At 42.7% G+C, this 23,590-nt stretch overlaps 1 protein-coding gene across 3 annotated transcripts in view; it reads left to right on the top strand.

Moving 5' to 3' along the window:
- LOC136882018 (metabotropic glutamate receptor 3) overlaps positions 1-23,590 on the top strand; it is a 645,441-nt gene that overhangs the window by 565,180 nt on the left and 56,671 nt on the right. For all 3 annotated transcript variants that reach the window (XM_067154516.2, XM_067154517.2, XM_068229312.1), the window contains exon 3: positions 12,422-13,680. In XM_067154516.2, coding sequence (XP_067010617.1) covers positions 12,465-13,680 — 1,216 coding nt within the window. In that variant the 5' untranslated portion in view covers positions 12,422-12,464. The remainder of the gene's footprint in view (positions 1-12,421; positions 13,681-23,590) is intronic.

The raw sequence follows: 23,590 nt of genomic DNA on the forward strand, positions 1-23,590 counted from the left end.
AACATTGTGCAAAATAAGTTCAAACGCGCTCCACAGTTGGGCACAACGAATCAATAATAATAATAATAATAATAATAATAATAATAATAATAATAATAATAATAATTAGAGCTGGCGATCGGTTAAAATTTTTGATCGGTTAACCGAATGCCTTTAATCGATTAATCAGTCGATTAGTGGAATTTTAATCGGGTTCACACAGTTTCCTTGATAGCTTATTTAAACTTAATTGTAGTTGTGTCGTACTTGTCTCTAACTCCTAGAACGATATGTTTTGCACTGTCAGTGGATACAGCGACAACTTCGTCTTCTAGTCCCCATTCACGAACTACATCTTCAAACTCTTCTGTGGTTTTTTCTAACTTAGTTAACGTGAAAATAATGTTGAATTACGATACTCTCCATTTGAATCAATCCATTACCGAGCTCGATAGCTGCAGTCGCTTAAGTGTGGCCAGTATCCAGTAATCGGGAGATAGTGGGCTCGAACCCCACTGTCGGCAGCCCTGAAGATGGTTTTGCGTGGTTTCCCATTTTCACACCAGGCAAATGCTGGGGCTGTACCTTAATTAAGGCCATGGCCGCTTCTTTTCCATTCCTAGACCTTTCCTCTCCCATCGTCGCCATAAGACCTATCTCTGCCGGTGCGACGTAAAGCAAATAGCAAAGAAAAAAATCAGTCCATTAAGTATAACCCCCAAGTAGCTACAGTTAGATATACAAGACCGACAATCCTCTGTGAGATTAAATCATCTAACACTTTGGCCTTCCTACGTCATGTAACATGTCATTTATGTGTGTGGTTTTTGATACCTTGTCTCTAGATGGACGATGGTAAGTGAGAAATCAGAGCTTCCCGTAAAACATCTTCAGTACCAAGATCAAAGACAACATGGCCTGCTGTCCTCCACAATCCACTTCACTAGTTCATTTGTAATTTCATTTTCTGTATTAAAGGCCATAGACTTCACTATTAGGTGCTCCAAGTCTACTGAGAAGATGAACTAGTAGAGACATTGATAGATGCAGATACACTTTGGAAGGGCTGAATATATTTAAGATGATATTGAAGACTAAGGTGGTGGTGGTCGTGATTATTGTTTTAAGAGGAAGTACAACTAGGCAACCATCCTCTATATAACACTAATCAGAGGGAAAATATTGAAGGGGTCCGACACTTCGAAAAATGAAGATATCGGCCAAAGGAAGACAAGGGCCACGAAGGGCGTGAAAATGAAAGACTCCCTAGCCCTCGCAAACCTAATAGCGTCGGGGTCGGAAAAGAACAAGAGTTGACCAAGGGAGGTCGGATAGGATAGATGAAAGTGAGGAGCCTGGCACAAGTAAGTGGAAGCAATGCCAGGACTCAACTAAGGGCCCCGTGGTCGCCAACCCACGCTCCAAAGTTCAGAGCCCCTGGGGCCCCTTTTAGTCGCCTCTTACGACAGGCAGGGGATACCGTGGGTGTTATTCTACCGCCCCCACCCACAGGGGGAAATTGAAGACTAACTTAACGATTTTCCGCATTTCTTACAAAACACTGTTTTTTTTTCTTTTTTTTTTTTTTTTTCTCTGTTACCTTACAGCAGTCATTTCGTTTAAGTCCGGAAATTTCATCTCAATTTTTCCTCGCATCAGTTCATAAGTCATGTAATTGAAGTTCACAAACGCTGAATGCGAGCACTCTCTTCCGAATAACAATCACACACGAACTGAGCTTTAAGTGGTCACATTTTCTACTGTGCCTTTCTAGCAATTGGTATCTACCCATTCGCACATTATCTGGAAATTCCTGAAAATTCCTTAATGGCAAGCTCTTCAAGTACAGTACCTCCCCAACATCTCACCCTGTGGGTGGGGGCGGTAGAATAACACCCACGGTATCCCCTGCCTGTCGTAAGAGGCGACTAAACGGGGCCCCAGGGGCTCTGAACTTTGAAGCGTGGGTTGGCGACCACGGGGCTCTTAGCTGAGTCCTGGCATTGCTTCCATTTACTTGTGCCAGGCTCCTCACTTTCATCTATCCTATCCGACCTCTCTTGGTCAACTCTTGTTCTTTTCTGACCCCGACGCTATTAGGTTTGCGATTGCTAGGGAGTCTTTAATTTTCACACCCTTCGTGGCCCTTGTCATCCTTTGGCCGATATCTTCATTTTACGAAGTGTCGGACCCCTTCCATTTTTTCTCTCTGATTAGTGTTATATAGAGAATGGTTGCCTAGTTGTACTTCCTCTTAAAACAATAATCACCACCACTCCCCAACATCCATCCATTATGGCGCCTGACTGTTTTGTAAATGTCTGCAAATATACTACATAGCCTGACCCGTATTTCCTTTCCAAAAGTTTGTAAAAGCAATGGTCATAAACCTCGTTTTACGAGAAAGCAATTAAGGACGTATTATTGCTTTTACCTTTCAGAATATGAACATCAGCTTACTTTAAAGACCAGTCAGTTATACAATAGCTGATGCTAGCACACCAAATGGCAAATAACAATACAATACACAGATTTTGTGTCACGAAAACCAGTTATTTTTCCTTCATGATCCTACAATTTTAATCTGTTCGATTAATTGTCTAAAGCATATTGATCGGTTAGCCGGATTTTTAGATTAATTGGTTAATCGGTTTGATTAATCGTTAATAATAATAATAATAATAATAATAATAATAATAATAATAATAATAATAATAATATAATAATAATAATAATAATAATAATACTTACTTACTTACTTCCTCTTCATGGATTAGGCTAATAGCCTGTTCCGACCTCAGATTTCATTCCATCTCTTCATAGGACGACCAATATCTCTTCTTCCCGTAGGATGGTATTCCAGGGCAAGTTCTGGGATTCTGTCATCCATCTTCAGAACGTGGTTTTTCGAATGTATCCTGTTTTGGAATATTATTTCATTCATTGAGAATATATTTGATTTTTTGTCTTATCTCTTCATTTTGTATTTTATATTTTAGGGAGTATCCTTTCACTGCTCTTAGGAATCTCATTTCAGATGATTGTATTTTATTCCTACAGCTTGTTTTATCTACCCATGCCTCACTTCCATATAGTAAAGTTGGTACAGCCATAGTCTTATAGAATTTAAGTTGAGTATCTTCTCTTACTTTTCCTTTCAGTGTTCGGCGAATTGTCCCACACGTATATTGAAATCGATGAAGCTTCTTCTTCACCTCGTCATCATCATTAAAAGATATTTCACAAGCAAGGTACTTAAAATTTGTGACTTGTTCGACTGGTTGATTGTCGATTACTATCTTCGCTCTGATAGGATATTTCCCTTGCCACGCCATAACTTTGGTTTTTGTTCTGGATAGCCGAAGATTATAACTTTTACAAATGGTGTTTAACTGATGTATTGATTTCTGGAGTTTATCTTCATCATCCTGCAGCAGTGCCGGATTAAGGTGTTTGGGGGCCCTGGGCTATTTAAAAATGGGGGGCCCCTTCTTCATAACATCACATAAGACTAGCATACTGAAGTCGTTATAGAACTACTTCCACTTAAATTAATGAATAGGGAAGTGTTGAAACAGACTACAATTTTTCTCTATTTTTCATGTTAATATTTCATAATGCTAAGACATATTTTACATTTGTCTCATCATCACTATCAAATCGACATACAAAACAGAACTTACGTTTTTTGGCACCACTAGGATATTTTCTATGCATTTTACAAGAACATTACAGTTGTAACTTACGAATGGTTCAATAATCAGAGGTGAACTGGAAGTTCTCTTACTGATGCAAAGATATAGTATAGCATGCGCATTCCACCATGCTTCCCCTGTCCCCTCCTGCTCACTTCCTAGACCTCTTCCTCATTTCCCCTCTGCCCGTACTCGCAAGCTGCCAGATTTAAATTTTCGTCAACAATAACCTTTACAATAATTACAGTGCGTAAGTAGCGAGGATTCGTGTCTCCGGACGGTAACTGATTCTAGCAGTGATGAAATATTAACGCCGACAGGTGATAAGAAAGAAGGAAGGAAGGAAGGAAGGAAGGAAGGAAGGAAGGAAGGAAGGAAGGAAGGTGGTGGTGGTGGTGCTGATTATTGTTTTAAGAGGAAGTACAATGAGGCAACCATCCTCTATATAACACTAATCAGAGAGAAGAAATGGAAGGGGTCCGACACTTCGAAAAATGAAGGTATCGGCCAAAGGGAGACAAGGGCCACGAAGGGCATGAAAATGAAAGACTCCCTAGCCCTCGAAAACCTAATAGCGTCGGGGTCGGAAAAGAACAAGAGTTGACCAAGAGAAGTCGGATAGGATAGATGAAAGTGAGGAGCCTGACACAAGTAAGTGGAAGCAATGCCAGGACTCAGCTGAGGGCCCCGTGGTCGCCAACCCACGCTCCAAAGTTCAGAGTCCTTGAGGCCCCTTTTAGTCGCCTCTTACGACAGGCAGGGGATACCGTGGGTGTTATTCTACCGCCCCCACCCACAGGGGGAGAAGGAAGGAAGGAAGGAAGGAAGGAAGGAAGGAAGGAAGGAAGGAAGGAAGGAAGGAAGAGTGCGTGTTCGATATTTTGCGAGCGTAAATATTCATATACATGCACGGAGGTGGAGCAGCAGGCCTCTTTATACAATTTTAGGTTTGGCCAAGGGCCGGGGCCCCTTGGCACGCGGGGCCCGGGGCTGCAGCTCCTTTAGCCCCCCCCCCCCCGTTAATCCGGCCCTGTCCTGCAGGATAAATTGATCGTCTGCAAAGAGCATAGTATTTATGTATGTGTTTGTGTTCAATTTTATTTTTATTTTATTTTATTTTAATAATAATAATAATAATAATAATAATAATAATAATAATACATTCAGAACATATTCCTAGCCAGTTCCAAGATTAGAGATTGTCAGTTGGCTGTTGTTAATACTGTGAGAACGTAGAATGTGAAGCTCTTTTTATATGAACATTAACATGTTACAAAAGTCTGACTAAACCAAAGAAAGCATTTTTGTCTCTATGAGAACATTCCCATTTATAATCTCTGTGTCCACTCTTTACTCCGTGATAGGCATCAATAAAACTGTGTCTTCATTTGTTCCACAGTGAAGGCATAGAGCCTAAGGTGTGGTGTTGATATATCCCTAACCATTTCTCACGCTCTTTTCTTTAAAGCCACCTGAATGTGTGACGTGCCTGCGTTTCCATGGAGACTGTGATAAGCCGCTTCGCAGGGTGTGTATACAGAGGGCTTTGGGAGTTCTGTCACGCAATATTAATTGCATGAAGGAGATTTTTAAAAGCGGTCAGCGAGGAAAAAACATGTTATTCTTACTGTGAAAGCTTCTCACTTCTCGTGGGCTGAGAGAAGACGTTTTAATCCCTGGCCCTTGAATCAAGTCTGTACAAGATGGTCTAATCGTTATCGCCAACCTCTAACCTTGAGTATTAATAATTTTTGAATGACCATTTCGTTAATGATTTGACGAATAATAATAATAATAATAATAATACTAATAATAATAATAATAATAATAATAATAATATATACAACAACAGATCAATATCTTTGAACGCCAAGCTCATATACTACCACGCCGTCATTCGTCCGGAGGCCCTCTATGCAGCGGAGTGCCTTGCATTGCACGTAAAAGGCCTTATTGAGAAAGTTACCATCAGAGAAAGAAAGGAAGAAAGAAATACGATTTTGAGGAAAATCTTGGGCCCTATCAAAGACAAAAGTGACTAGATCACAACCACGAGCTCTATTTCCACGTGGAAAAAATAACCGATATGATGCGGAAGAGAAGGATTATTTTCTATGGTCACGTGACAAGAATGAGCCCTCCAAGGTTAACCAAGTGGATTTTCTCCTACTTCCAAGATAAAAAGACAAAAGGGGCCTGGTTCAGTGAAGTGGGAAAATATTTGCAATAATAAATATAATCTACGTACCGGTACCTAATATCTCTAGACTTCAACAAAGTTATATTGTCTAGGTTAGCTTAGGCACAATTCCGTCACTAACTAGCATGCATCAGTTCTAACCTCTATCAATTTATTTATCTACATTCCGTTAACAATTTAGCAATTCTTCCCGGGTGAATCCACTCTCTGTTCAATAACTTTACAACGGTATACAGTTAAGTTTCGCTATCAATTTTCCGCCTATACTCCTCATCCATTAATTTCTCCCTTATTTCCCTTGTCTCTATACAATATTTTATAAGATGTGCTCATCCCATTTCTTTAGAACATAATAAATATGTGTTATCATCCTTAGTGGAAACGATCTACAAGAAGTGGACATTTGGGCATGACATATGAGCGCAACCCACTTAAGAAGAACTCCAAGACAACAAGGTTTTTCTAGAAGAGCCGAAGCTGAACGCAGAGAATGCGTGGACGGAAGCAAGAAAGGAATAACACCAGCAACGAATGCGTGAATACAGGGCAAATGTTTAAAGCCCGGGGAAGGAGCCAATTGAAATTACGCGGTCCTTAAGTGGCCGATATACTGATGACATAGTAATAATAACAACGGAAAGTGAAGATGACCTCAAGTTAGTTTTGTCGCATATGGAATTCATAGTTCCTTCATGAAAATTAATGCCAGTGGCAAAAATGAGATACTGGCAATAAATTTAACATGAAAAGAATCATGATTCTGAAGAGGCGAACAACTTCTGTTACCTGGGCAGTAAATGTATATCTGACTGAAGAAGGAAGGGTAAATCATTCAGACCAAAGAAAACATTTTTCAAGAATAAAAGTCTTCTGTCATCCAACAGCTTGAGTATTGAGGGGTCAGGAAAGAGATCTTTAAAACATACATCTGGAGCATAACATTGTACTTGGAAGCTGAGGAAATATGAAAAGTGCAGGCTTGAAGCTTTCGAGTAGTGATGGGATAATCGAATACAAAATAATCGCTTATTCGATTATTTCATTTTATTCAATCACTCGATTATATTTCCCATTCGGTTACTTTTCAGTTATTCATTCGAAACCCCATTCGAATGAGTGAGGCAATCCGATAGTGAATATTTCTTCCATTCGATTATTTTTCGATTACTTTTTGATTATCCATCCGAAACTCCATTAGAATCAATAAGGCAATTGAGCAATTGAGGAGTGAATTTTTCCACTCGATTAATTTTTCGATTATTCATTCGATTATTTAAATAATCGGATGGAGATTATTCGATTATTAAAAGTATTCGATTATCCCATCACTACTTTCTAGCTCCGGTGCTAGTACACGGAGGCTGGCTACCTTTACTTCTACTACTGCAAACCAACCTTCACGTTGATAACTGGATGATGATGATGATGATGATGATGATGATGATGATGATGATGATGATGATGAAACTGTGAAACTATACTAGAGAGATAGACTAGAAATAACAGTTAGTAAAAAAAAAAAAAAAAAAAAACTGAATAAAATACAAAAGATCGTAAAGAGCACCGAATACCATACACGCTGAGAGAACTAGCTTAACCACGTGTGCCAGGCTCTACGGCTAAGTGGTTAGCGTGCTGGCCTTTGGTCCAGCAGGTCGCTGGTTCGATTCCAGGCCGCGTCGGCGATTTTAACCTTAATTCGTTAATTTCAATGGCTCGGGAGCTGGGTGTGTGTCGCGTCTTCATCATTAGAATGCATCATAGTGGTGATTATGGTGGTGATTATTGTTTTAAGAGGAAGTACAATTAGGCAACCATCCTCTATATAACACTAATCAGAGGGAAAAAATGGAAGGGATCCGACACTTCGAAAAATGAAGATATTGGTCAAAGAAAGACAAGGGCCACGAAGGGCGTGAAAATGAAAGACTCCCTAGCCCTCGCAAACCTAATAGCGTCGGGGTCGGAAAAGAACAAGAGTTGACCAAGGGAGGTCGGATAGGATAGATGAAAGTGAGGAGGCTGGCACAAGTAAGTGGAAGCAATGCCAGCACTCAGCTGAGGGCCCCGTGGTCGCTAACCCACGCTCCGGGGCCCCTTTTAGTCGCCTCTTACGACAGGCAGGGAAAACCGTGGGTGTTATTCTACCGCCCCCACCCACAGGGGGGGAATGCATCATAGACGCGCAGGTCGCCTATACGCGGTCAACTCGAAAGACCTGCACCAGGCCTCTTCCGAGGCCCCACGCCATTATTATTATTATTATTATTATCATTATTATTATCATCACATGGGGAATGTAAACAATAGAGTTGATAGCCAGGTTTTGAAATCGCGCTCTATCGATATCATTTTTTTCTTTTACAATTGGCTTTACGTCGCTGTCTATATAAATCAGTATGAATAACAAAGGAAATGGGTGAATATTGTTACTTGGGTAGTAAAATAACTAACGATGCCAGAAGTAAAGAGGACATAAAATGCAGACTAGCACAAGCAAAGCAGGCCTTTCTTAAGAAATTTGCTCACTTCGAATATTAATATAGGAATTAGAAAGAAGCTTTTGAAGAGCGTGGCATTTTATAGAAGTGAAACATGGACGATAACTAGATCAGAAATAAAGAGAATAGAAGCTTTCGAAATGTGGTGTTACAGGAGAATGCTGAAGGTGAGATGGATGGATCGAATCACGAATGAAGAGATACTGAATCGAACTGGTGAGAGGAGATCGATTTGGCTAAATTTGACCAGAAGAAGAGATAGAATGATAGGACACATCTTAAGACACCCAGGACTTGTTCAGTTGGTTTTTGAAGGAAGTGTAGGCGGTAAGAACGGTAGGGGTAGACCAAGGTGTCAGTATGACAAGCAGATTAGAGCAGATGTAGGATGCAGCAGTTACGTAAAAATGAAAAGGTTAGCACAAGATAGGGTGACATGGAGTGCTGCATCAAACCAGTATATGGACTGATGACTCAAACAACAACAACAACAACAACAACAACATGAATAATAATGGGTTATGGCCTTCCGAGGGGCCTAGTGCAGGTCTTTATCTAGTAGACGGCCTATGGGCGACCTGCATGCCTGTGAAAATGAGGCCGTAACTAAGATGACGAATTAACCAATTAAGGATAAAATCCCCGACCCGGCCGTAAATCGACAAGAATGACAGCTTGCGATTGGCTGGATTCTTATATTTCCGTGCGCAACCAATAGACAGCGGCAAAATCGGCCAAAACGTCAATATAGGAGATATAATATTGAGAGCAAAAATACCAACCAGCTACACTCAGAACCGGCCATTATTGTCTGGGAAGACACCTGTACACCCCTGGTCCACGTGGTGGCCATCTAAGAGCCCCATTCACCTGTGTTTGTGTAGCACTGTTTGGAAGACTCAGAAGGCTGTTACCTTCCTTTTCTAAACTTACTGTAGATGATAGTCTTTCAGCCTGTAACCTTCAGGGTCTTGTTTGTTAGGCACAGATTGGTTGAAAGACTGATTTTACATCGCACGACTCAGATTTGTCATATAGCGACGATGGGAGAGGATTAGGAAGGACGCGACCGTCGACTTAATTTAGGTACAACCACAGCACTTGCCTGGTGTGAAAGTGGTGGTGGTGGTGGTGGTGGTGGTGGTGGTGATTATTGTTTTAAGAGGAAGTACAACTAGGCAACCATCCTCTATATAACACTAATCAGAGGGAAAAATAGAACGGATCCGACACTTCGAAAAATGAAGATATCGGTCAAAGAAAGACAAGGGCCACGAAGTGCGTGAAAATGAAAGACTCCCTAGCCCTCGCAAACCTAATAGCGTACGGGGTCGGAAAAGAACAAGAGTTGACCAAGGGAGGTCCCTGGTGTGAAAATGGAAAACCATTTTCTGGGTTGTCGACATTGTTGTTCGAGCCCTCCATCTCCTAATACAAGCTCATAACTTCGTGACTCGAACCGTATAGCGAACTCGCTCAGCGGTTTGAAAATAGATTGTTGCTTGTGGTGATTACTGTTATAAGAGGAAGTACAACTAGGCAACCATCCTCTACATAACACTAATCAGAGAGAAAAAAGGAAGGGATCCGTCACTTCGAAAAATGATGGTATCGGCCAAGGAAAGACAAGGGCCACGAAGGACGTGAAAATGAGACTCCCTAGACCTCGAATGTTCCATAACCGTAGCTCCACTGCACTTCACTCATACAGGCAGTCCCCACTTCGGCTGTTCAATCTCCATAACCAAGAGTATTGAATTAATTTATTCACACAAAAATTCTTTCTTTTTTTCTTTCTTTCTTAATCTGTTTACCCTCCACGGTTGGTTTTACCCTCGGACTCAGCGAGGGATCCCACCTCTACCGCTTCAAGGGCAGTGTCCTGGAGCGTGAGACATTGAGTCGGCGGATACAACTGGGGTGAACGACCAGTACCTCGCCCAGGTGGCCTCACCTGCTGTGCTGGACAGGGGCCTTGGTGGGGGATGGGAAGATTGGAAAGGGCAGGTAAGGAAGAGGGAAGGAAGCGGCCGTGGCCTTATGTTAGGTACCATCCCGGCATTTGCCTGGAGGAGAAGTGGGAAACCACGGAAAACCACTTCCGGGATGGTTGAGGTGCGAATCGAACCCACCTCTACTCAGTTGACCTACCGAGGCTGAGTGGACCCCGTTCCAGCCCTCGTACCACTTTTCAAATTTCTTGGCAGAGCCGGGAATCGAACCCTGGCCTCCGGGGGTGGCAGCTAATCACACTAACCACTACACCACAGAGGCGGACCTGGACTATATTTACGAAATAAAAAACATACGCGGTCCTTGGCTGGAGAGGGGATCGCAGCGTAGGTGACCGAGTGAGTGACAATCTTCCTCATAGATGAAACTAATGTCCCTGTATATCAAAATCACAAGTATCCCTTGCGAGATTCGATATTTGAAGATATATCTTTACCAAATTACAACTCAATCGGTCCAGAATTTTTCGAGCCTATCCTGAATAAACAAACAAACAAACAAACAAACAAACAAACAAACAAACACAAGAAGACAGGCGTCATTTCATTTTTGGTAATAATATATAATTGAAATGTATTTCTCAGGTTCGTCAAGGTCTTCCTCGTGTCCTCACTCCCTGCATCCTATTGTAGAAAATTTTCTTCGCTACTCTGATGTCTACCGAGCTCGATAGCTGCAGTCGCTTAAGTGTGGCCAGTATCCAGTATTCGGGAGATAGTAGGTTCGAACCCCACTGTCGGCAGCCCTGAAGATGGTTTTCCGTGGTTTCCCATTTTCACACCAGGCAAATGCCGGGGCTGTACCTTAATTAAGGCCACGGCCGCTTCCTTCCCACTCCTAGCCCTTCCCTGTCCCATCGTCGCCATAAGACCTATCTGTGTCGGTGCGACGTAAAGATGGAATTAATGAACCCCGTATCTTGCGGCTAGGATAGGAATTGTGCTGGCTGCCGAAGCCTGTCGCAATCCTCTGGGACAATTCTTAATGAATGACAGATGAAATGAAATGATATTTGAGAGTATTGCTGGAATGAAAAATGACAGGGAAAACCGGAGTACCCGGAGAAAAACCTGTCCCGCCTCCGCTTTGTCCAGCACAAATCTCACATGGAGTGACCGGGATTTGAACCACGGAACGCAGCGGTGAGAGGCCGAGCCACGGAGGCACCCTATTTACTGAAGTAGTGTGTAAATTTATTTTGTTTCAAATATGTGAGGCGTTTCAGAGCAGCACAATTGCATAGACGTTTCGCCAACATCAGTTCGGCTGGAGTTGTTTCCATCTGACGTTCTAGATAAACCATTATTTTTTTCCAGTTCTGCTGTTGCCTCTTGATATTACTTCTTCCTCTAAAAGGTCACTTTATTTTCCAATTCACCAACACTGTCCTTCTACGTAGCATAGGCGGTAATAATTTCGTCATCTGTCATCATGCCGTAACCAGCATCATAGTCATTCTGCAACCAGGCTCTTACGTCTCTATCGTCTGCATCCGAACTGCCAGGAATGTTTGCAAATATTTAAAGGAATTCGGACGTATCGATAACTTCAGAAACGTCAGCGGTAGAATCCCAAACAGCAGTCCATATTGTTTTCCATCTCTACAGTATGCTACCTATGGTGCAATATTAACAACTGTATAGTTTCATATGAACAGTAGAGCATTATTCAAAGGATGCACATATCTTCGCAATAACAAAAATACAAATTTAATAATGCAGTAAATAAAAATTCAATCCGGAAATCTGGATTAATGAGGACGGAACAAACGAGTTTCTTGTGTACTTCGATGTTTGGTGGTTAGCGTCCAGTGAAAGAGGTGACCAGAGGCTTGGTATTGAGCTCTGATGTCAACATCCAGTCTGCCGTCTTACTGCACTGTGTTTATTTTCTGAGAGGAATCGTATAATATGTTTGTCCCCAACTGAAGTGGTTTATAGATGCATGATCACTATCTCAGTGCTATTCCCACATAACATTAAATGTTGCTATTGACTCTCCACTCATCACTGTTTATGTTTCTCGTGTTGCAGGTGTCAGCAGTGCCTGGATGACACGAGCAGTTCTTGCAATGCCATGGAGTTCCTTGGGCTGCTCATCCTCCTCGTCCTGGCGCCGGCGTCGCTCCAGGATGACACAGCGCCGCCATTGCCGCCCAAGACATCAGAACTTCATCGCTTGGAACTCAGCACGGAATTCTTCCTCGTGCCAGAACGAAATGTGCCTCCTTCGCCAGCTGTGGTGGTGGTCACCAGGAACCCTGCGGACACCAGTCACCACCACGTTCCACCACCCAGCAATAAGACCAACAAGCCCGGCCTGCTGAGGCGGGAAGTGTGGGTGATTCCCCTGTTAGTGTTCTCTAGCCTCATCATGGTGGTCATAGCAGGCTTTGAAGTGTTCGTACTGTGCAAGGCGTGGCGGACAACACCCAGCAGACGGCACCTGTTCCTAGGACAGATGTTGCTGCTAGGTCTCTTTCTCTGTGCGGGACTTGGGGCAGTGATGGCAGCCACGCCGACGCCTGCTACGTGTGGCACGGTTCGTTTCGGTACTGGCGTAGCCTATGCTATTGTGTTTGCAGCTCTGTTGGTGAAGTGCGTGTTCCTCATCAGTTTAAATGGAGGTGTTTATCTGCCAGCTCCGTATCAAGCTTTGCTGTTGCTCTTTGCGGTGTTGATCCAAGTGGCTGTAGGACTTCAGTGGTTGTTGAATGCACCTCCCAAAGTCGATATGCTTACACTAGAGGATTCCCTGTCGACGAGCGTGCACCACAGACTGGTGGTGACGGCAGAAGACTTGACACCCTATCCTCTGTGTCACACCCCATACACAGACATTCTGCTCTCCCTGTTGTATGTGGTATGCCTCATCTTGTTCGTGGCTGTGTTGGCTATCAAGTCCCGCGGTATCAGAGACAACTACAGAGAAGCCACCTTCATTGGCCTCGCGGTCGGGTGCTCCATCCCCATTTGGCTGGTTTGGGTGCTTTGCGGTCTCTTGGTCCACGACAGGCACAGAGACGCTTGCTTGGCCTTTGGGCTCGTAACGACGTCCACCGTCGTCTTTCTCGTCATGTTCATGCCGAAGGGTCGACAGCTAGCTGCGATGGGCAAGGAAGGAGTGTACGTCGAAGACAGGGAGGAGAGGTTCAGCTCCCTGAGTCCGCCAGGATCAGGATACTCGCCGTCTTTCTTTCACTTCAAGCCAGTAAAGTATAGTGTGCCACCTCCACCGCCCGTGGCACCAGTGCCGACACACAAACAACAGCCGACTGTTACAACGATAGCAGGTGAGTCCAGCTAACCTCGTTCTGTCGCGGACAAACTCATCACAGCACTAACACTGTTCTAACACCCATGAGTGAATTTTCGAGAAAATCGATAAAAAATCTCAAATTTTGTTTTTGACATCATAACATACTACCACCCATCATCTATCGAAATATTGCATCGCCGCTTCACTACCGCCATTTTAAAATTCCCTGCGCCGATTTAAATGTCTCTCAGATTTTAGTGTAAGTTGTGCACATAGATCTTTAATCACTGTTTTAACATACTTCAAATTTTCAGGAGTTTGCTCTCTGTGAAAACGTCCCTTGTATTACAGTTTTTGAGATAGGCAGTTCAAACTTGCTGCATTACTTCACAGATGTATGGTGAATTAAACTAGCCTTGGATTTTCTTCTGAGAAATATATATATATTAAAAATTGTATATAATTATGTTTCATGAAAAATATATGGTGTACAAATTTTAAAAAGATCTAGAGGATTATCTACCACTGGCACATTAAAATACAGGACAATTTTAGAAAGTGCATGTATACTGAACCTGCTGACAAAATATGAAGTTGAAAAAATTAAATTTTCGCTATTTGCTTTACGTCGCACCGACACAGATAGGTCTTATGGCGACGATGGGATAGAAAAGGCTAGGAATGGGAAGGAAGTTGTATGAAGTATGTTACCTGTTGTGAAAATGGGAAGGTGGTGGTGGTGGTGAAGATTATTGTTTTAAGAAGAAGTACAACTAGGCAACCATCCTCTATGTAACACTAATCAGAGCGAAAAATGGGAGGGGTCCGACACTTCGAAAAATGAAGGTATCGGCCAAAGGAAAAAAAGGGCCACGAAGGGCGTGAAAATGAAGGACTCCCTAGGCCTCCATACGTAATACCGTTGGGGTCTGAAAAGAACAAAAGTTGACCAAGGGAGGTCGGATAGGATAGATGAAAGTGAGGAGTCTGGCACAAGTAAGTGGAAGCAGTGCCAGAACTCAGCTGAGGGCCCCGTGGTTGCCAACCCACGCTTCAGAGTTCAGAGCCCCTGGGGCCCCTTTTGGTCGCCTCTTATGGCAGGCAGGGGTTACCGTGGGTGTTATTCTATCACCCCCACCCACAGGGGGAACCATTTCTCACCCCCGAAAAGTCGCAAAAGTCACGATGTTTGTTCTGGAAAGATCTCGTTCTTGCGCGTCTTCTGGTCGTAGGACCATTTCTTCGAGGTATTTCTTGATGTCGGTTTTTTTTTAGTCAAAATTTTAAAAAATGCGTTTTGTCCATCGAAAGTCCTCTATTATTAGTATTATTGTTAAAGGTACTGCATTATCTGCATTGTATTTACCTGCATTAAAACACCGATTGACCACCGGACAGGATATTTAAACACATAAATACGGGCAGGATAATCGCTGCTTGTCATGTCTAAGACGACCTGTAATAGTGAGGTAGAGATATCAATCTGACAGTGTCACCGGCATGAAGAATGAAATCAAGATTTCTCTGTGCGACACTTCACACGGACCATTGTTCTTAAGAACTGGGCCACTGGGGATGTAATAACACTTCACACAGCTCTGAATCTTGTTTGAGCACACCCAGACCATATTGCAAACTAAACGGCTCGCCCAAATCATCAAGATAGTTGAATAGCCTTTGAGTAATGTCTAGAGAAAATACTTCTTAATACGTAGTGTCTGTCATTTGAAATTATGGAGAGGAATGACAGTAGACTAATAAGCTTAAGCGGAGGTTTTAACAGTAAGAAAGATCTCAATATGAAGATAAGGTTGGACGACAAATTAGGACAAATATTCGTTTATAATATGAGGAGTAAGGGGTCGGAATAAATGATCAAAGGAAATGTTCAATTAATTTCCAATTTACTTGAAAACGTTAAAAAATACTGGCTAAACAATTCATAGGTAATCTGCCACCTGGGCGACAGTTCTAAATGCAGATCATTAATGATTGAATGATCGTCAGCTAGGAGGCTGGTTGAATCTTCAGACAACAAAATACTGGCGTAACCCTTGCGCATCCCGGCGGTCGTGGAATAATAATAATAATAATAATAATAATAATAATAATAATAATAATAATAATAATAATAATAATAATAATTCCACCGCTTTTCTCACACCTGTTGTGGTCACGTGTGCGAACTTTGTCGCACATGTGGATTTGGCCCTGTTTTACGGCCGTATGCCCTTTCTGACGCCAACCCTATATGGAGGGATGCAGTTACTACTGTGTGTTTCTGTGGTAGTTGATAGTGTGATTTGTTGTTTGAAATTGAAGAGGAGAGTGTTGGTACAAACACAAACACCCAGTCCCCGAGTCAGAAGAATTAATCAAACGCGATGAAAATCCCTGACTCCGGCCGGGAGTCGAATCCGGGGCCCTATGAACCGAAGGCCTCAACGCTGACTTCGGCCAAGCAGTCGGGCAGTACTACTACTACTACTACTAATAATAATAATAATAATAGTAATAATAATAATACTAATACTAATAATAATAATAATAATAATAATAATAATAATAATAATAATAATAATAATAATAATAATAGCTGAAGGCCTGGAGCAGGACTTTCGATTTGAAGATGGCACAAAACGAAGTCCCCGAGTTAGAGGAATTAACAAATGGAAGTTCCCGGCCGGGAATCAAACCCGGGACCCCTTGGGCCAAAGTGGTGGTGGTGGTGATTACTGTTTTAAGCGGAAGTACAACTAGGCAACCATCCTCTATATAACACTAATCAGAGAGAAGAAATGAAGGGATACGACACTTCGAAAAATTAATGTATCGACTAAAGGAAGACAAGGGCCACGAAAGGCGTTAAAATGAAGGACTCCCTAGGCCTCCATACGTAATACCATCGGGGTCGGAAAAGAACAAGAGTTGACCAAGGGAGATCAGATAGAACAGATGAAAGTGAGGAGCCTGGCACAAGTAAGTGGAAACAATACTAGGACTCAGCTAAGGGCCTCGTGGTCTCCAACCCACGCTCCAAAGTTCAGAGCCCCTGGGGCCCCTATTAGTCACCTATTACGACAGGCAAGGGAAATCGTGGGTGTTATTCTACCGCCCCCACTCACAGGGGGTCGAACCCGAAACTCCTGTGAACAAAGGCCAGCTCGCTAACTGTTTAGCCACGGAATCGGACGAATACAAGCTGACAGAAGCTGGCAGCTATGTGACCCAAACCGCGCAGCTACTTGCTCGGTGTTATTATTAAGAAATACATCACAATTGGCAAATATCCCGGTGGTAGGCTAATGATCACTTACAGTAGTGTGATATTAGGGTAAAGTTAAAACATAATTATCCAACAACAATAATAACAACAAGAGTACAGCAAGCAATTCTATAGAAAGAAAATATTACAAGAAATACTACTAGTTTAACATTCTAAATCCAGCATCATCATATACAAATTCGCACACAGCTTTCAAAATTGTACACTATGACTTAAGTAAATAGAGCGGCCCACTTACTATTATCTTAGCATTTTAAATTTTTTTATTCTTTTTTTTTGCTAGTTGCTTTACGTCGCGCCGACACAGATAGGTCTTATGGCGACGATAGGACAGGAAAGGCCTAGGAATGAGAAGGAAGCGGCCGTGGCCTTAATTGAGGTACAGCCCCAGCATTTGCCTGGTGTGAAAATGGCAAACCACGGAAAACCATCTTCAGGACTGCCGATAGTGGGGTTCGAACCTACTGTCTCCCGAATACTGGATACTGGCCGCACTTAAGCGACTGCAGCTATCGAGCTCGGTATCTTAGCATTATAAATACAGCATGTTCATATAATAATCCATACATATCTTAAATAATTCAGATGTCTTAATACCACAATTTATAATGCATAAAAGTGTGACACCATTACATACAAATTACAGAATGCTGGAGTTTATTCTTGAAGCATCTTGTTGGTGATAAAATATGAGCAACGTTTGCTAGCCTTGGAACAAACAATTTCTTAGATATTAAACATCGAAATGGATCGTAAAACAGGAATGTTTCATGCCCGGACGCTCATAACGAATCTGGAGGCATTTGAGTTTGGTGTTCATATAAACTCGCTCCGTATAAAGAGATTAATTCTTCACACCGTGAAGAGCTGTCACCCCCTTTTGGGCATCCATTATTTTTCTTTTATTCAGTTACACGCTTTCATTGAAGTCCTTCTCCGGCTGAATTCCTTCCAAGTTGACGAAGAAGACGAGGCACACTGGTATTGTTTGAACTCTGAGAATGCGGAGTACTAAACGAGCTCTACTCTGATTCTGTCAGCAAATTAACTAGTTTACTTTTTTACTGCACAATTACCATCATTTAAGTGCTAGCATGCTCTTAGATCACATTCCAGCTGTATGCTAATGCTGCCTGCACACTCCTTATTTAGAGCTCAAAGCTAGATTAATAGCCGTGCGATACAATGCACACTTAATCCGTTATCCGCGGCATCGATTACTGGATTGGACATTCCCGTATATTTCTATAGGATATTCACCCCGCTCGACTGTGCCTGATTCATTTATCAATTTTCTGAGACGCCGAGGTGCCGGAATTTTGTCCTTCAGGAGTCTTTTTTACATGCCAGAAAATCTACCGACACAAGGCTGACGAATCTGAGCACCTTCAAATACCACCGGACTGAGCTACGATCGCACCTGCCAAGTTAGTGTCAGAAGGCCAACGCGTCAACCGTCTGAGCCACTAAGCCCGATGTGAAGTCAAAATATCTTCTGTGTAACGATTTGAAATTCGTTGGACGAGCCATGATGGTGGTCTTGATCACTGTTTTAAAAGGAAGTACAACTAGACAACCATCCTTTCAGTACGAATCAGAAGGAAAATGTCCGACACTTCGAAATTCATTGTTCAAATAAAAAGATCCATAGTTCTAGCCCTTCAGGCAAGCAACTCGATGTTGAAAACATCCTAGGAAAATGACCTACGAATTTAATTATTTAATTAATTAATTAATTAATTAATTAATTAATTTATTGCTAGTTGTTTTACGGTAGTGGTGATTATTGTTTTAAGAGGAAGTACAACTGGGCAACCATCATCTATATAACACTAATCAGAGGGAAAAATGGAAGGGATCCGACACTTCGAAAAATGAAGATATCGGCCAAAGTAAGACAAGGGCCACGGAGGGCGTGAAAATGAAAGACTCCCTAGCCCTCGCAAACCTAATAGCGTCCGGGGTCGGAAAAGAACAATGGTTGACCAAGAGAGGTCGGATAGGATAGATGAAAGTGAGGAGCTTGGCACAAGTAAGTGGAAGCAATGCCAGGACTCAACTGAGGTCCCCGTGGTCGCCAACCCACGCTCCATATTTCAGAGCCCCTGGGGCCTGGACGGTTGAGTAGTAAATTGTTTGGTCCTAGGAACGAAATTATTTCTTAATATTGTGACGGCCAGCGGGTTTTGGTTACTATACGGAATATGAATTTCTTGTGTGTGTGTGTGTGTGTGTGTGTGTGTGTGTGTGTGTGTGTGTGTGTGTGTGTGTGTGTGTGTGTGTGTGTGTATTCGTATCATATAGGCCTAAGTATGTTATTTTAATTTCTTCAGACTTGAAAACTAAATTGTGTAAATTATTATTATTATTATTATTATTATTATTATTATTATTATTATTATCGTCGTTGCTTTTCATTTTAACAATATACAACCTTGCACTACGAAATCAACTTGCATTGTTCCTTATCAGGAAATGAGGAGCCCATTTTCAATAATTGCGAGGAGAGGGAGCGAGCTTCTTAGCGCCGCTACTGTTTATAACTACATTCGATGTGGAATATTATTCAGAAAGTCAAAAAATGCCTGAGGGTATTGAACCAAGGAGCACATTACAGAAAGAATGATGTAAATAAATTAGGCTAGGATTTGAATTTTTAAAAAACGAGTAAAGAAACAACCGATTTTAGGTTGTTTTTCCGGAACTACATTTAGGCCGGAAGTGATTTTCGAAATTTATTTATATTTTGATAGAGGTATCCAAGACTCAAAATTCGAAACCTGTCCGGGCCCTTTATCCCTTCAACTTTGGCACAATTAAGGACATTGCTTAATTTTACGTTTTCGTATTATGGGAACCCCTACTTTGTCTACCAAGAGCTGATTTTTTAACATTTGAAAATGCGTCTCTGAGGTGGTGGTGATTATTGTTTTAAGAGGAAGTACAACTGGGCAACCATCCTCTATATAACACTTAATCAGAAAGAAAAAATGGAAGGGGTCCGACACTTCGAAAAATGAAGATATTGGACAAAGGGAGATAAGGGCCACGGAGGGCGTGAAAATGAAAGACTCCCTAGCCCTCGCAAACCTACAGTAATAGCGTCGGGGTCGGAAAAGAACAAGAGTTGACCAAGGGAGGTCGGATAGGATAGGTGAAAGTGAGAAGCCTGACACAAGTATGTGGAAAGCAATGCCAAGACTCAGCTAAGGGCCCCGTGGTTGCCAATCCACGCTCCAAAGTTCAGAGCCCCTGGGGTGGTGGTGGTGATTATTGTTTTAAGAGGAAGTACATCTAGGCAACCATCCTCTATATAACACTAATCAGAGAGAAAAATGGAAGGGGTCCGACACTTCGAAAAATGAAGATATCGGACAAAGGAAGATAAGGGCCACGGAGGGCGTGAAAATGAAAGACTCCCTAGCCCTCGCAAACCTAATAGCGTCGGGGTCGGAAAAGAACAAGACTTGACCAAGGGAGGTCGGATAGGATAGATGAAAGTGAGGATCCTGGCATAAGTAAGTGGAAGCAAAGCCAGGACTCGGCTAAGGGCCCCGTGGTCGCCAACCCACGCTCTAAAGTTCAGAGCCCCTGAAGCCCCTTTTAGTCGCCTCTTACGACAGGCATGGGATACCGTGGGTGTTATCTACCGCCCCCACCCACAGGGGGAAGCCCCTGGGGCCCCTTTTGGTCGCCTCTTACGACAGGCAGGGGTACCGTGGGTGTTATTCTACCGCCCCCACCCACAGGGGGAATGCGTCTCTGAGCCAGGTATTGTATAGCAGTATATATTGTGGAGTAGAGCCTTCTCTATGACGGCTCACTGGAATCATGGCCATCTGAATTGCGAGTAGCGGCGCCAAAATAATCTCCGTAGCATCTGTCCTGCGGTTGCCAGTTATTTTGCCCTAGGCAGCAATCAGAGCTTGAGTCTTACGAGGAAGCGTTTAATTCTAGAACCTGCTACTGCTGCAGCTTCACACGTGCGAGAAGTCTGTTCTCTGGACTAGAAAATCATCGCAAATGTATGTTAATTTGAATCAGCGACCTTAGACGAGTGTTGGCGGGAAGAGTTAGGATTGGTGTTGCGTGTCCGAGAACAAGCTGGCACGTCCAAGTGAAAACCACCGTGAAATATGTGAGTCACAGAACAGAAACTTTTTGTTTTTAAATTCTGATGTAACAAGCTCGCACAATATTGACGGGGACTATTTTACAGTCTTTGTTTTCCATTTTCTTCCCTCTGACTCGCTTGTTCATGCAAATGTCTGCTTCTGCAGCAGCGTACCTGAATGTTCAGGATTAGTGCTAACGGTTAGGGATATTTCAGTGTAGTTGACAGTGTGCTGAACGATAATTTATTTTAAAATGAGATGTCATAGTTATACTAAGCTTATTATTATTATTATTATTATTATTATTATTATTATTATTATTATTATTATTATTATTATTATTATTATTATTATTATTAATGTCCGCCTCGGTGGTGTAGTGGTTAGCATGATTAGCTGCCACCCCGTGAGGTCCGGGTTCGATTTCCTCTTCATCCATCTTTGAAGTGGTTTTCCACTTCTCTTCCACGCAAACTGAAAAAAAGGTTACAAATTCATAGTCAACTCAAAATCAAGTTGATAGGGAACACGAGAGGGTAGCTCACTCTCTATTCCCTGATTTCGGTTAAGTTCCTTCGGCTTGTTTGAAATTTACATTTTAGAAAATTAAAGTTACAATATTAAAGATTGGAAAGTGGTGGTGATGGTAATTATTGTTTTAAGAGGAAGTACAACTAGGCAATCATCCTCTATATAACACTAATCAGAGGGAAAAATGGAAGGGATCCGACACTTCGTAAAATGAAGATATCGGCCAAAGGAAGACAAGGGCCACGAGGGGCGTGAAAATGAAAGACTCCCTAGGCCTCGGGAACCTAATATCGTCGGGGTCAGAAAAGAACAAGAGTTGACCAAGGAAGGTCGGATAGGATAGATGAAAGTGAGGAGCCTGGCACAAGTAAGTGGAAGCAATGCCAGGACACAGCTAAGTGCCCCGTGGTCGCCAACCCACGCTCCAAAGTTCAGATCCGTTGGGGCCCCTTTTAGTTGCGTCTTACGACAGGTAGGGGATACCGTGGGTGTTATTCTACCACCCCCACCCACAGGGGGCAGCCCCTGAGGACCTTTTTATTCGCCTCTTAAGACAGGCAGGGGATACCGTGGGTATTATTCTACCGATCCCACCCACAGGGGTGCATATGCCGGAATGGTACCTAACTTACGGCCACGGCTGCTTGCTTCCCTCTTCCTTGTATACCCCTTCCAATCTTCCCATCCACCCACAAGGCCTCTGTTCAGCATAACAGATGAAGCTGCCTGGATGAGGTACTGGTCCTCCTACCCAGTTGTATTCCCAAGACCCAAAGTCTCAGGCTCCAGGGCATTGTGCTTGAGGCGATAAAGGTGAGATCCCTTGCGTAGTCCGAGAGAAAAACTGGAGGGTAAACGGATTAAGAAAGGAGAAATAATATAAACGCTCTAATAGATCCAGATACGACGACGCTGGACCGTAAGGTCTGGAGACAACGGATGAGGAGAACTGACCCCGAATGAATGAACAGGGCAATAAATTGTAGGACAATGATGAACAGTCCCCTTGCGAGTCATCTCCGAGCTGTTCCACGTGGCTCCGTCAAGGAAATGCCACTACAAGTTATCTTGTCACACACATTTACATAACCTGACTGAAAGAACCATTTTCTTCGCCTTTTTATTTTCTTGCGAATAAGCCAAGTGCTGAAATAACAGTCCACCCACTTGAGGCAGTAAAATAATTCATTGACTTTTATTCTAGCAGAGTACTCATGTCTGACGTAATCCTCGCACATGGCCGTAACAGAGAAATTGAACACCGTCCTGGTTTTACTGTTCGCTTAATCTTGAAGAACACCCACTGTAAAGGTCAAACGGTTCTAAAAAATGGGGGAGCATTTTTTGAACGGAGAAATCTTTTCTTCTTTAGCAGGTTAGCAAACTTGATTTGCTAACACGGCGGGGCCACACAGTTTGGTCTGCCACTGCTAAGCAGAGTCCTGGAGGGGTGTGCCATTCCAGCTGATGAGTCCAAATGGCACGTCTGGACGAAACTCTGCATTATGCACACGGCCTAACCACCCAGAAGCTGGTTCTATTCCTGTGATTATAAGATCTGCGGCCGTGAAAGCCTTTTTTGAAGTATTTGAACTGTTTATTATAGTGTTTGCACTGGACAATGCAGAGGTCTTATTTATGCCAATGGCATTGCTCCTGCTTCTCAGAGCAAAACTTGGATTTGTCACTGTGTGCGATTACCAGGAAGTTCTACGGTTAGTCTGGCTGCCTGCACCGCTGTTGCTCATTTAGCACCACCCAGGAGGCACATGTAGCTTAAAGGAATGCTATGGACGCGAATAACTCCACTTCCCATAATAAAATTGAAACCCAAAATTATTGGTGTCATCTTGGACCGAATACTGTCCTTCTGAAATTTTCTCAGAAACTGAAGACTCGTAACAATATTCTCCGTAAATTATGTGGAAACTACCTGGGAATCTTCAGCATCCACCCTGCCTTGGGTATGGTGTATTCAAGTGCTGAGTATTGTGCACCTGTTTGGATGAACA

The sequence above is a fragment of the Anabrus simplex genome, chromosome 10 (genome assembly GCF_040414725.1).
Source record: "Anabrus simplex isolate iqAnaSimp1 chromosome 10, ASM4041472v1, whole genome shotgun sequence".
In the NCBI taxonomy this organism is placed as follows: Eukaryota; Metazoa; Arthropoda; class Insecta; order Orthoptera; family Tettigoniidae; genus Anabrus; species Anabrus simplex.